This window comes from Rattus norvegicus, chromosome 6 (genome assembly GCF_036323735.1).
Source record: "Rattus norvegicus strain BN/NHsdMcwi chromosome 6, GRCr8, whole genome shotgun sequence".
NCBI classification, from domain to species: domain Eukaryota; kingdom Metazoa; phylum Chordata; class Mammalia; order Rodentia; family Muridae; genus Rattus; species Rattus norvegicus.
This window is the reverse complement of record NC_086024.1, coordinates 98687459-98703148: the sequence shown is the minus strand read 5'-3', so window position 1 is coordinate 98703148 and position 15690 is coordinate 98687459. Positions and strand designations below refer to the sequence as shown.

At 42.3% G+C, this 15690-nt stretch overlaps 1 protein-coding gene across 6 annotated transcripts in view; it reads right to left on the bottom strand.

Moving 5' to 3' along the window:
• The window catches only part of Syt16 (synaptotagmin 16), a 278725-nt gene that overhangs the window by 32158 nt on the left and 230877 nt on the right, over positions 1 to 15690 (bottom strand). For all 6 annotated transcript variants that reach the window (XM_063262672.1, XM_039113257.2, XM_063262673.1 and 3 more), the window contains 2 exons: positions 14526 to 14966; positions 11448 to 11637 (listed from right to left, as the gene is read on the bottom strand). In XM_063262672.1, coding sequence (XP_063118742.1) covers positions 11448 to 11637; positions 14526 to 14966 — 631 coding nt within the window. The remainder of the gene's footprint in view (positions 1 to 11447; positions 11638 to 14525; positions 14967 to 15690) is intronic.

The window sequence follows — 15690 nt, the reverse complement described above, 5'->3', positions numbered from 1 at the left end:
GTATCTCTATACGTGTGAGACAGACAGACAGACACATTTGTTTTCCTATATATTGTTCTGATGTATTAATGAATGTCAGCTTCTTTACCCATTTTCATAAAGGATATTTGTTTGTAACAGCCAAGAAACACAAAGGCTCCCACAGATGTTTTTCTCTATGTGTACTGTCCTGGTAGTCAACAGTCTCTCCCAGAGATGTGAGTAGTTGTCTGTGGTCTTTGAAATTCTAGATATGAAATCTTTGCTACTTGTATTCACTGACAATATTTTCTCCCTGTCAGTGGCTTCCCTTCTTGCTTTGTTTAAAGTGACTTTCATAGTCTTGTAAAATTTATTTGAAAGTTTATAAATATCTTTCTTCTCGGGGACTCTTTATTATTTATTTATTTATTTTTACAACTAAAGCACCCTACCCAAGTCCACACTCTCTTAGTTTCCTCTGTGAGTTCTAATTTTCTCCTTGGATGTTTAACCTGGCTGAGATTAATACTTTGGCAGGAGATAAAGAGCTAATTGTGTTTTCTATATGAGAAGGAGTAGTCAGTAAATTATTATCCAGTATGATCCATGACCATGGCCCGTCAGTCTTCAGGAATTATCTGATAATCTTTATTAGCATCATGTCAAAATATGTCTTGCTGTTTTAGGTAATCTCTATGTTACATTCAAAGTGTGGTTTTATGCTTTATATAGAATGGCCCCTTTGTCATCTTTAAAATGTGATTTTTTTTAGTTACTTTAAGTTTTTACCTTGTTTTAATTGCTAAATTGCACATGGATTTCAAAACCACCCTGTCAAATTTTTTTTTAAAAAATGTATATGGTTAGAGGCCAATGAGATGGCTCAGGGGATGCAGGTGCTTTTACCAAGCCTGACATTATGATTTTAATTCCCCAAAACGCACATGGTGGAAGAGGGGAACAAGTTCCCTTAAGTTGTATACATTCTCTCTCTCTCTCTCTCTCTCTCTCTCTCTCTCTCTCTCTCTCTCTCACACACACACACACACACACACACACACACACACACACACACACTCCACAACACTCACACAATTAAAATATAATTTAAGAATTTTAAAAACTGTTGGAATTTGGACTGGAACGGTACTAGAAATATAAACAAATACAGAAAAAGCTAATGTTTATAACAATATAGACTATCTTCATCGATGAACATAGTATATCGATCAACTTATCCACTTAGTTTCCTTCTGTTGTTTCTTTTCCCAAATGATTTGTCATCCCTTTTATAATCTTCCCACTTGCCCATGATTAAAGTTATCTTCTGGTATTGTGGATGATGTATTGCCATTATAATGCTAATATTCTTAAATTTTATGTATTAATTGGTGCTGATATATTTGAATACAACTGATTTAGTAAAAGTATTATTCTAAATTCATACAAATTTGTAGATATCCTTGTGTTTTGATGCAGGCAATAGGACTTTCTATATAGAATGTTAGTTTCATTTCTTCCTTTCAAGTTTTACCTATTTCGTTGCTATTTCTGATGCTATTAAACTACCTGGAATGTTACTGTCAAGTTAAGAAAGTTCCCTGTGGAACACATATTACTAGGTGCACATCTTTCTAAGATCTCTCCTGTACCAAAGAAACATAAATCCCTAAACTAAATTCCCCTAAATTTCTTGCCAGTCAAATCCCAGTTAATGAACACTACCCACAAGAGATCACCAAGTAGAAGAAAAGGGAAAAAATTAGTCATTGGTAGTGGACACAGGAGAGTCTTGTCCATTGTGTTCAGAACTCCTGAGAAAGTTTATATGTGCACACAAAACAGTCCCAGGATGTCTAGAAACAATTTTCCTGATAATTATCCTCTAGCCTTCCAGTGCCTGATCTTAATAATAAAATTCTCTGACATACTGGGCCTAGATAGATACTGGACCTAGAAAGTTCAGACCTTTCAGCATTTGAAAATCCAGGTGTTTTACATCTCCAAATAGTAAAAGGTAAAATTGTAAAATATTTGTAAAACAAAGCCCTACTAAAGGTTGACAGGGGAATACTAATCTATGTTGAATATCAAATTAAGATTGTAGCCTTGCGGCCATTTTGAATTGGCTGGACCATGTGACTAAGTTCTTAACAATGGTATATGAGCAGCACTGTCCTCTCCAGTCATATCTACAGTCAGCCTCTCCCACTCAAATATAATCTCTTGCACTGTCTCTCCCCCACCCTCAGAGAAATATGTATTTCTGACTCATTAAATAAAAAAGAAGTCTATGGCCCTTAGTCAGAGCTTAAAGGGAAATCATGTGACCCCATTTAGACTGTGTGGGAAAGATGCTTTTAGCATGTTAAGGTGTCGAGACAGTAGGGTCCATCTGTTACAGCATCACAGACTAATATAATTAACACATCTTATACATCTCATGGGTTATTTTATTCATTAATAAATTGTGCATTTCATCAAATGCTTATGTTAAAATCTATTGATATAATAATATTTTTCAAAAACTTTGCCAAAAATCTATTTGTATCTGGTATAATCAGCCATGCTCTCTCATGAGAGAGAGCATGCTCTCTCATGTGAGTTAATCCCCTCACCTTCTATATCATGAAGCTAGACGAGAAGAGAGTAAGGAAGGAGAATGGGGATGGGGGGCACAGAGAGGCACATAAGAATATATATATAAGCTTATATCCGTTTATGTGCTAATTTTATTCTTATGTGTTTACTGTTATTGTTGATGTTTTATTTAACTTACTATTTTGGTTTGGGCTGCTTACTTTATATTTCCTAGACATGTAAAATTATTTATCTATTTTACATCCAATGAATTGATTTTATTTATTCTTATAATTCTCTATGTGGGGTTTTATCATGAACCATAATTTGTTATTGAAAATTAATAGTTCTCCTTTCCCACTTTCCTAAATTTCTAGATTTTAATAAGCTTTTAGAGAATATTTAGGTTTTTAAAAGCAAAATTTATCAGAAGGCTGAGAAGATGTGCATATAGTCCCTGATTCCACAAGCCTTGGCCTCCAAAGGTCTCCATGTTGATTGCTGTCCATGACATCAATTTAAACAGCCAACTCTTGTATGGACTATTAATCTAGCTTTATGATACCCTCTGATATCTTTGTAACACATTTTCTCAGTATTTAGAACTTGAAAAGCAATCCTGAGGAAAAAGAACAATCCTCACCATAACAGATATTGTTTTGCTCTAAGAATCATAGTCAGAACAACAGCAGGGAATGCAGAGCCAGGAGTGAAATAGAGGACCCTGCTATAAACCCATGCAGCTACAACCACATGACTTACGACAAAGATGCGAAACATGTATTATAGAAAACACGGACTTTTCTGACAAATAGTACTGGAGAAACTGGGAATCTCCGTGTGCAGAAGAATGAAGCTGGATCCCTGTCTTTCACTTTGTACAAAAATAAACTTGAAATGGATCAAAGACCTTAATGTGAGACTCTGCCCGTGCTTGGGGAAAACATGGCAGGATATAGGTTCAGGGAGAAACTTTCATAAAAAGGACTTCAATAGCCCAGGAAACAAACCCCAGAGCTGACGAATGAGATTCCATAAAATCGCATTGATTTTGTACAGCAAAGGCAACAGCCAGATGAAGAGGCAGCCTTCAGAATGGAGGAAAACCATCACCAGCTACACGTCTGGCAGAGGAGTAACTAAAGTACCCAAAGAACTCAATGAAATAGTGAGAAACCAAACAACGCAATCAATAAGTGAGCTAATGGAACGAGCAGGCAGCGCCTGAAAGACGAAGTACGAATGACGAATGGGCACATTAAAAGTGTTCAACAGATTTAGCCATCGGGAAAATGCAAATTAAAACTATATTGAGACTCCATGTCACCCCATTCAGAACGGCTGTCATCGGGAAAACAAACAATAGATGCTGCGGGGAAAGGAGAATCTCCGTACACTGCTGGCAGGGATGCGAGCGGAGACAGCCATTATGGAGATCAGGATGGACACTAAAAATAGTCCGTCCATACAGCCCAGGCACGTGACTGGAGGGGTTGGATTCGGTACACCTCAGAAACACTTGCACGCCATGTTTACTGCAAGACTGTTCGTAAAGCTCAGCTAAAGGGGAAAACGTATCTATAAATAATGGGTTTTACACAGCCATAAAGAATGAAATGACGCTGTTCACAGAAAGAAGAAATGATGTGACTGGAAATCATCCTCTTTACACAAAACAAGCCAGACTCAGAAAGACAAATACTGCCATTTTTCATTCGTGGATCTTAGATTTTTCTGTAAACAGGAAAATATCTGTGTGTGTGTGTGTGTGTGTGTGTCTTGAAAGTAGAAGTGGAAAGGTCTAGGAAGAAGGGGGGGGGGGGGAGAGGAGGGCATGAGTTAGCGTTAAATGTGCTTAGAATGCAAGGCTCTGAGAGGTGGAAGAGTTCCGGAGTCAGGTGTTGGTGACGGTCTCATGGTCCTTCCTATTCAGTCCCACAGAGCAGTGGTTAAGATGGTAGGTTTATTTTAATTATATATTCATTGCAGTTATAATGGGCTTCATAAAGATGCTTTCATGAGAGTATGCCCTGCACCTCAGCAAACTGAGTCTTAACATCTTTGTCAAAAAAAAAAAAATCGAGTCTATCTGATCATCTCTTAAGCAAATGAAGATCTTAGAACTGTTTGATTGCTAGCTCTCTTTCTCATCCTTGAGTTACATCCGCACGGGCTTAGCCTTCCGCTCTTTGCGTTCCTACACTGGTCGTGTTTCCACTGCTCCCAACACAGTCCAGCAGGCTCTCGCTCATTCCTTCCTTTCCTGCTCCTTCCTGAATCCAATCCATCCTTCTAATTTCTCTTTCTTTCTTCCTGACATACTTTATTTAGCATTCTGTCGATGATGAAGCCCTTCCGATTTTCAAGACAAATGTCCATTTCTTCCTCTGTTCACAGAACAAGCTGACATGTTGAGTACTTACCTTGTGAGGCTTTCGTACTGGCTCCGTGGTTGAGAAGGGCATCTCCTCAGTGAGTGTACCCTCATGCTTCGATCAGTCACCAGGGGTTTAAAGTGTCTTCATTCAGATGTAATGGACAAACTTCGCTTGCTGTCTTTTTTCCCTACTGCTTTTAAGACTTCTTTTTTCTTTAGACTAAGCTCGTGTGTCTCTGGCTGGTCTGGACCTGCCATGTGTGTGACATCAGACGATATGTCATCCTCCACTCGAGTGTACATTCCATCATTCCTGATCGATGCTGCCCCGAGGACTGAACTCGGGACTCTGTGCGTGCTGGGCAAACATTCTGCCAGCTTCATCCACCTCTCAGCCACTTTTAATAGTTTCTGACTCTGATTGCTGTGATAACTAAGTGGATTTTCTAGAAAAAGAAAAATTATGCATATGTGTGATGTAGTAAGTTAGTGCCATATCTCAACCTTCATAAGAACGGTGGTGGTGCAGAAGCCTCCAGTCTCAGAACTCCAGAGCAGAAGCAGATGAATCCCTGAGTTAGAGGCCAGCCTGGTCTACAGAGTAAGTTCCAGGATAGCCAGTGCCACACACAGAAATCCTGTCTTGAAAAACCAAAACAATAGATAGATAGATAGATAGATAGATAGATAGATAGATAGATAGATGATAAATAGGATAGATAAGTGAACAGATGAATGAATGAATGAATGAATGAATGAATGAATGAATGACCGACCATTATTACAAGTACACAGTGGCTACTAAAACACTATTCAACTGAAATGGTTCTAAAAGAAGGCCCATGTCCCATGCCTACCCATGTTTGTTGACTCCTTCTTCCGCGCTCCATTCGTGTACTGTGCTATCAGCTTTTGATTACTCTTCATAGCAAACAAGAGGCAGCTCTGATTTGCTTTTGTTTTCCTTTCCTCTCCTCCGCTATTGTGGCTGCCTAACAAGGTTAACACACTGCTGCTGGTAAGCACGATCATTTGGGCTGTAATTATCACGTGTGACTAATCATGGGCATGCTGAGAAGCTGGGGAACTTGCTGGCTTTAACTGGAGGGGACATCTTAATGATAGCTTTTGACAAGCGCCATTATATGTGTCTACATACACACATATACACAGTGCAGAAGCACAGTATTGGTGAAGGCAAAGCAGAGATGGAGAGAGAGAATAGCTGACTTTTTCAAAAGACGTCAATTCTTGTGTGTCTGTGGAGTCCCTTTGTTAATTTCTTATTTCGTAGAGAAGGAAATAGAATTCAGAGAGGTTCGATCAAATGCAGAGACTAAGCAGTAACTGGGTGGCAGGCCTAGGTTAAAATCAGAGGAGAACTGCTAAACTCCGAGATGCTTTTCCGGGAAACCAAATTCAAGGGACAAATGTTTCTGATTGGTACTGAGGACTTATGCAAAAGCACTTGAAAAGTGCATGGGGATTTCAGAGAGCTACCAGATGCCAGATCCTACTGTCTCACCTGCTCTCAACTATGAGCCTGGACTTTCCTTTGCTGTCAGAAGAATTGTAGACCAGCCTATAGCACCTTAGCGGCAACTGCAATATTTGTGACCAGTGAAATTATTGTACACACTTGCCAATTGGGGGGGGGGTCGTCACATAAGATTGAAGCTAAGAAAGGAACTGCCAAAATGTTAGAACATGCCGGAACATTCCAGATCACATAAAGAGCTTCCAGGAGGCCAATGTGGCTGCTTCAGCCTATATCACAGTGATGGTTATTCTTAGTCGCCAACTTGACTATGTCTGGAATTACCTAAAACCCAGATGGCTGGGCACACCTGTGAGGGATGTTTTTGTAAATAAATCATTTGAAGTGGGAAGACCCACTTTTAATCTGGATCTTTGAGATAGGAAGTTAACCTTTAGTGTAGGCCACACCTTCTGATGGCCTCCATATATACGGGACACAGCCAAAAGGAAGCTCTCTCCTTTTGCCTGCTCACTCTCACTCTTGCCGACAAATCCACTCCTTCATTAGCACGAAGGCCTACATCTCCCAGATTTGGTTGTATAACGAAGACATAACCAGTCTCATAGATTGAGCAACTGCTGGATTCTTCGACCTTCCTTTTATAGGCAGCCATTGTTGGATTAGCCAGACCACAGTTCGTAAATCATTCCAATGAATCCCATTTCTATTATAGATTCATTCTGTAAGTTCTGTTACTGTAGAGAACCCTGACCACCATGAACATATTCTCTGTATCAAGAGAAACTTCTGGTTTCAGCCATTTTGTGAGGAAGGAAGGATGTGGAGACTCTGGTTGGTATCATTGGTATTTGGTGTGTCTTGTGTCCTCACCATTGTTTCCCTTGGCTGCTGTGCTCCCCTCCCCCAGGATTTTACCTTAGATGTGGGGGAATGGATTACACCTTGGTTGCCTTGTTCCTTTGAAGCTCTTATAAAGTATAGGCCAGGCTGGCCTCGAACTTAAGGGATTCACCTGCCTCTGCTGCTCGAGCTCTGAGATTAAAGGTATTGCCACACTACTGGGCTCATCTCTAGCGTGCCTATTTAACTAAGGGAGGAAAATTTAAGACACCACAGCAACTTTCTGATTGGGTTGAACTGTCAAGTTCGAAGTTCTTTTGCTTTATGACCTATCATAAGGCAAGAGAGTCATACTTGTAAATCTCACTCTTTGTCCATTTTTCTGACAAGCTGTAAAACCTTAGCACTATTCCAGAGAAGAAAAGCCCCCAATGCTTTCCTCTCCTTCATACTTGACCAGGCACCACAGATCCACAGCCACAATCACCTGCAAGGCACGGCTGACGTGCCCTTTTGACAGAATAGGTGGAGACACCTGAGCTGAGAGCCTCAAGTGCAGGACTTTGTGACCTTGGCTACTGTTCATTTCTCAGTCATGCCTCTCTCCTAGTAGGCAGTCCCTCAGGTGTCCACTAACACAGGCTAGAAATCACTGGCTGTCCCCTCCAGCAGTGTACCCAGCATTCTTCCTACCCTGTTCTCACGACAGCTTATTTATCAACTGACTCCCATCCTTCTCCTCTACTTGTTCCACCTCTGCTGAGCTACCTGATTAACACCAAAACTATGCCTGCGCTTGCCTGATAGCTGTCAATGTGACATTCATGCAGAGCGAACTAACACTTTCAGTCTCTTGAACCCTCGAAAGTTCCAGGAGATCCCTTTGCAGAACTCCACAAAGGAGCTTTCTACTTTTCCACCCCTTCCTAATTGGCTTTTCCTCAACCACCACCATTTCACATAGACTGGAAAATGTTTGTTTCCACTGCTTGGTTTCAGTTTTAATTAAGAGCCCCACAAAAGTATTGCTTTCTAATACTTTCAGAGATGAACTATGCCAGCCACAGTCAAGGCTAAGCTGTGGTCCCATGTCTATGATAAACCCTACACTCATGTACACAGACTTAAACTTATGAATTAAATCCATTTTCAAGTTAAGACACCCTTTTGTCTTGTGCAGGTTTAAATTATTATTATAATAATTTCTTTGGGCATTTTTTTTATTAACTTGAGTATTTCTTATTTACATTTCAAGTGTTATTCCCTTTCCCGGTTTCCGGGCAAACATCCCCCTAATCCCTCCCCCTCCCCTTCTTTATGGCTGTTCCCCTCCCCATCCTCCCCCCATTGCCGCCCTCCCCCCAACAATCACATTCACTGGGGGTTCAGTCTTAGCAGGACCAAGGGCTTCCCCTTCCACTGGTGATTTTACTAGGATATTCATTGCTACCTATGAGGTCAGAGTCCAGGGTCAGTCCATGTATAGTCTTTAGGTAGTGGCTTAGTCCCTGGAAGCTCTGGTTGCTTGGCATTGTTGTTCATATGGGGTCTCGAGCCCCTTCAAGCTCTTCCAGTTCTTTCTCTGATTCCTTCAATGGGGGTCCTGTTCTCAGTTCAGTGGTTTGCTGCTGGCATTCGCCTCTGTATTTGCTGTATTCTGGCTGTGTCTCTCAGGAGAGATCTACATTCAGCTCCTGTCGGCCTGCACTTCTTTGCTTCATCCATCTTGTCTAATTGGGTGGCTGTATATGGATGGGCCACATGTGGGGCAGGCTCTGAATGGGTGTTCCTTCTGTGTCTGTTTTAATCTTTGCCTCTCTATTCCCTGCCAAGGGTATTCTTGTTTCCCTTTTAAAGAAGGAGTGAAGCATTCACATTTTGATCATCCGTCTTGAGTTTCATTTGTTCTAGGCATCTAGGGTAATTCAGGCATTTGGGCTAATAGCCACTTATCAATTAGTGCATATCTTTGGGCATATTTTAAAAAATAGAATTATATAAAGATACAATGATGCAACTTTCAACATCACTGCTGTTTATGTATTATCCCTACCTACAAAGGGTATTACTTGCAAATAAGGAAACCGATTCATGATAGCTTAGTAACTCACAGCTAGTAAGTAGGAGAGCCTGAATTTACAGTGTGGCTTATTAACTTCTAGATGATTCTTTCTCAATCAGTCCATGCTGTACACTTCCCCTGCACTATCCAGCATACAAAGGTGAGCTTCCTAACTTGGACTCAAACGGGGCATGTCTGTGACCCACCACTTCATCGCTTTTTGCATCTCCATCACTTGCCCCAAATATTGTTCCCACATTGTCAAGTTTCATCAACAGAGGAAAGGACATTGGCAGACACTCCTAGGGAGGAGTCTTAAATCAGGATCTTAACAAGTCCGAAGCTGCTATGGAATGAAAAGCCGGATCTCTGGATCTATCAAAGATCCTCCAACTATGCAATTAATAATCAGTGCCTATTGTACATTCTAAATAGCTCTCACCTGCCTGAATGGGGACATTGAATGTGGATTATGCACCTCCTGGTCTATTTTATTATGCAGGGTTCTGGGACTTTCTATGCTGGCTTTAACACAGTTTTGTTAATGCATGTGTGTTGACGGGTCTATGCTTATTTGTATGTGCTCAAGCACACTTGTATGTGCACATTAATGTGGAGGGTGGAGGATGACTATGGGTGTTGTCCTCAGGAACATCATCTACCTCTTTTTAGATAGGGTCTCTCATTGGCCTGGAACTAATCAATTCAGTTAGACTGGCTGTCCAGCAAGCCCAAGGGCTCCTCATCCCCAGTGCTGAGGTTACAAATGTACCACCATTTCACATGGGTTATGAGGCATTGGACTCAGGTGTTCATAGTTGTAATGCTGTACTCACTCAGCTCACCCCTTAGTTCTGTTTAAAAATTTAGCCAGCAAGATAGCCACATAGGACAGATGCTTGGCAGTCTGCAGCACAGTGATGGGTGGGAGTGGAATGAAAGTCTCAGATTCTCAGATTCGGTTGTAGGGGTTGACCTTCATCTAGTTTCTCATCTGGCTTTTCTATGTGAAGCCAGAGATCATTGACTGTTGACATTTGTATTGATTTCGCCATTCTTTTAGTGAGATTCTAGTTCCCCTGGTAAGCAGATTCATTCTTCTCCATTTCCCCACCTTCAAGTTGACCTTCTTGTTCAGGAAAGGCTAGAAATAATTCTACAGCATGTTTCTGACTCTCTTGCAGCTAGCATTTCAAATACAAAATGTTTCTCTGGTTCGATATATTTACACAAGTCCAAAAAGCAGAAGTGCATCTTCTGAAGCTTCCTTTTGTAGGTAACTAAGATCATTGAAATTATGACATGATTTTGTTAACAGTATTACTTTTATGTTCATTATCTGATTTCTCAGGCTGAAGGGCTACTGAGGCTACTGGTAGCAGCAGCTATTTAACTCTTCCTGAACCTTGACCTTTAGTCATGGGCGGGTGGAGGGGAATGAGTTGTCCTGAGCATTTCATTCTAACAATGACCTCAGAGGTGGTCATTCCCCCCCCACCCCAGGAGATGGCCTTGCATTGTTCCAGATCTACTCCCTTCACTGTTACACAATTACTAGCATTTCTGTGTGCTCGGTGTGTATGTTAGGCGCTACACTATACCCTTCATGCAAATGTAGTTTTTTAAATCTCTCAACACTCCCATCAGGAAGGTATTTGTTAGTATTGTTTCCAGGTAGGTCCAGTAGGGTTCAGAGAAGAGATTGGTTGCATGAGATCAGAGCAAATTGGGTGGGGAATAACAGAGCTGGAATTCAATCCCAGCTCTGCCTCCCTCCAAAATCAGAGTTCTGCCTCCATACAGTGGAAGGCCTGTAAAATATTGGCAGATTTCAATCCCTATGGATGTTACATTTCTGAAAAGGCTTCAGTCCTTTGTCCTTAAGTAGTTGAAACACACCGTTCATTCTAAAACATGTTGATTTATATTTAGATACCTTTAGAAGCCTTCTTATAATTAAACAGAAACCATAAAAAAAACAAAAAGGCCAGAGCTATTGCCTCATGAAAATGTGCCCAAGTCATACCAAGTTTATCTTTTACCACAAAAATTGAAGAATTAAGATGAAAGAGACACAACCTTTCTCTTGCTTCTGGAAGATCCCAGAGCAGCAGACACATACTCACCGGGAGCTCGGTTAGCAGCGAGGTTGCGGAAATGGCTGCCTTTGATCATTTCCACAGATAATCGCCCTGTTGTGGCATTGTAGGACAGTCCCACCAGTAGCTCTGGCACTCCTCCATGAGACAGTGACTGTGTGGATGAAGCACTGTCACTGTGAGACACCACAGATGGGCTGAGGGGAGACTCTCCACTCTGGAGGGGAAGAACACAAAGAATTCATTGGCCCATGCCGCATCCCTCTCTTTGAGAGAAAGCTGATATTATGTTTGGTGAAATTGTGACCCAGTCGCAATGACTGCCAAAGATTCCTAATGGGCACTCAGTGTGAATTACAATGTGCTGGGGAGCACAGCCATGTATGAGATGGCCCATGGTACTAGCCGACATATTTATTCCAAGAGTAGACTCTATTCAATATTTCCTCTCTAAAGACAAAACAGACAAAGATGTTATTGCTAGTGTAAATCAAACCTTCTAAGATACATGGAGTGTGAATAATACATTTAATATAGGCCAAGATTCCCTCCTGTGTAATTTGTTTCTGAATGTTTCTGTGAACCTACCCACTTCAGGCCCGAGTTTTGTCTCTGTTTTCTGCGCTCTTGATGAATAAGGCAATACAGAAGGTGTTTTGTCTCAAAGATAAAAGAAATGACCACCAGGCACTGGTCAGTACATAAAACACCTAGTGTCTGGTTCTGCTGCCTAAGAAGCATGGTTCACATAGGAAATTTGACCTCCTGTGGAAAAAAGATTATACAGGAAGTGAGCACTTCACTATTTGATAGTTGATAGAGGATCAGGTACAAAGATTGTGGATCTTGGTGACCCGGGAGGCAGCAGGTAAGCTGAGGAGAATGCCCAGACCTTTTCTCATGTTTATTCATGTACTCACTTCTGAGTGACACCGTTATGCTCCGGGCACATTCAGAAGAGGACAGAGGAGAGGAAGACACAGATTCTCATGGAGGATCCCGAGTGGGCATCGTCAGCTTGGCGGGAACATGCCAGCAGTCCCTCTAGCCCTCCCACACACTACTACTTCTAGTGGACACCAGCACATGGAATTTACCTTAAATCCTTCTTGACTGTATCTGAAATTATTTTCTGAAACTTTTGCCAACACCCCAATGAGCAAAAACAATAAAATGAATCAAATGCTGCTCATATACAAGGGAATGTATCCTTTTACCCAGCCCTCCCTCCCCCCAGCTTTCACGGATCCATGATTTGTAAGAAAAATAGCTAGTGGTCTCAACAGGGCCCTTAGAGGCTTTGATGCCCAGAAGTTAGAAACCCACCAATGAAAAATTTGCATCCTTGGGAGAAAGGCCACACATCCTTATATTTCTATAGAAACTTCTACTGAGGTCCCTCTCTAAGTACAGTTACCTCCCACTACCAAGTTCTTTATCTGTAGCCATCACTTAGTCCCTGTAACATAGATGTACATATGGTATACAATCATACTCAACAGTAGCTGATAACTGAGATATTTTCCTCCACTAACATTTTTTCAGGCTGGCTTTTTCTCCCCATTCGGCCTGTGCCCTCAGCACAGAGCCCAGGGCTGGCACTGACAAGAAAGGGTGTGGCCACATTCACTCTTATGCTTCACACCACAGGGTCTCTTTTTGACTCGTCTCTGAATTCTGTTCTTTATGATTTCATGATTTTATGAAAAGGAAGAATTTACGTAGATATGGGCTTGTGCCTTCTTGAGCTCATTCTAACCCTTGTGTCAGAAAACAGCAGAAGCTTAGAGGCCGCCAGCAGGGGACTATTCCACCAGCCCACCAGAGAGCCGTGTTTTGCTTCTATCTAAAGAGAATTCACAGCTTTCAGCTGGGAAAGCAAGGTCATGGGTGAGTTCTACAATTTTGGAGCTAGCGACCGGAAAGATGAGCTTGCCAGCAAGCAGGTCTGGGAAGACAGCGGGTGGCATCGATTCAGAGAGGCAAAAATCAGGATTTCCAGTGTGAAGATGTTCAGGCAGAATTGGAACTTCAGATGGATGGATCTTTTTGGAATATATCTTTGTTCTCCTCCATGGCTGTGTGTGCCCTCCCTTTGGCATGAATATCCGCCCACACATGTCCCCAGTCTAGTTCTCTCTATGGCTTGAGCTAGATGGGTTTTTTTTTCCTTCGTCATCTCAATAAACCTTCTCTTGGTCATTCTCAGTAATCTGCAGCCCCTGGAGCTTTACCAACAACAGTCCTCTCCACAAGTCTGTGGAATAATAGCTGTCTGCTTGCTTGGCCTCTACAGCCCATGACGGGCTACATCTCCAATGGATGGCCAATTGGTTGACTAACCCAGGAGCTGTCTGATCTTTTGATATATGTTCGTAAAAGGAGATCTTTGTCTAACGTGATAGATGATCTACAGCAGTGGTGAGGCTGGCCACCTCTTAGACCTCCAAGCTCTGCAAGTCCTGGGCCAGGAAGAGGAGTAAGATGCATAGTTTAAAAAAAAAAGGTAACCATAAAACTGGAAGGTCTCAGATGTGGCAGGCATTCAGGGTTGCTAATACAGGATGTTTCTGAACCCTCACTAAGTAAGAGACTTACCCTGAAAGTTCAGAAATACCCACCTGCAATTCCTGCCCTTGGGAAGCTGAGGCAAGGGGATCGTGTGTTGGAGGGCATCCTGGGTTACAGGATGAGCTTAAGCCAAACTGGGCTACGTAGTGAGATTCTTGTTTCAAGAAAACAACTGAAGTACCATGTCTAAGACTCATCATAATGCATACTGGGTGGGGACAGAAGGCCTTTGGATGCTTATCTACTAAGTCAAAAGCCCAGCCACCTCCCCAGGTCTTGCCATCCCCTCCCCCACACTGCCACTGTCATTTCCTAAAATGGGTGGAAGACGCATCCATCAACATATCAGGATGGCGGGCTTGAAAGACCCACTGCCCATGAGGTGCAAACCGTGGCTTATAAGGATGAGGAGAGCCAAATGGAAAATTGAATTAACGTCTATGGATTCACAAGCCGAATGTTGTAAATCAAGGGCTGACAATCCCAGGTCTTTGAACACACCGCATCATTAGCAGCACCGTTTAATCTACTCACGCTCAGATTACTTCTGGGCTCCAGAACTAGAGTCACTTTCATTTCCCCTTCTGGGTGCAAGTGGCTAAGACAGAACAGCTTCTCTCCCATCATTCTCTCTCGGGTCATCTTCCGGGCAGCATACAGGCGGAAGCGGACAGCACAGGCAGCCACATCTCTGGGCTCCAGCTTGGTGAAGGTGACCTTTTCCTTGAAGACAGGGTTGGGCCCTCTCTGTATATTCGTCTTACCCCTCTGTTTCTTACTGGGCAGTAGCACTATGTGAACTTGCCAGGAGTTGACACCACTTCGGTCCTTATCTGGGAGACCCTGTGCTCTCACAATGGTCACGGTAAGCTTCTGGGTTACAGCTCTATATTCAAAGATGACATCGAGGTCCCCACATTTTGAGATAGGCTCCGGAAGCCTTGGTGGTACCTGCAGACTGGTCCCATCCTGCTCCTGTTACAAGCAGAGGGGAAAGGTTAGAACTGGAAATGACAGTGACTTATTACACAGTGACAGGTTGCTGCCCCTTGGTGCTTTCTTGGCTCCCAAGCTTCCTGACTGACAACATATGACCTTCTTCGGTGTTAGGAAGGTCTGTTTAAAAGTTCTCTCCAACAGACTGAGTTCTTGGAGGGCACAGTGTCTGGTTCCGGGTAAGCTTTTGAGAATTTTTCTAAGTGAATAAATGAAGCACCTGCATCTTTGAAAATGCAGTAATATGTACTACCTCGTGCAAAGTACAATTGCCCACTATGATTGAAATCAACACGAAGTCCCTAATTAAGCCAACTATCAACTATGTAAATGCCAACGGGCAACTTTTGAGTCCCAAGGAGTAATTGCTGAGCCTGGACCTGTTGTCCACTAAATCAGAACTTTCCTACAGGCAAAAGTCCCAAATTTCCTGGGAGAAAAGACTAATGGCTGAGCTTCTCCATCCTAACAGCCACCTGAGTCACTCAAGGATTCTCATTAAGTCAAGGGTTGGGGCAGAAACTCTGCATTTCCTGCCAGAGATGTTGGCTACAGAAAGCCAAGGCTTAGGAGGTCATTCAAAGTAAAGCCTAAAGAGATCATTCACAGTAGCCAATTAGCAAAAAGCACCACTGCAGTCAGAATGCCTGGAATAAAATCATAGGTCTACCACTGGCTAATGTGTGGAGCCCTGGCCAAAGTG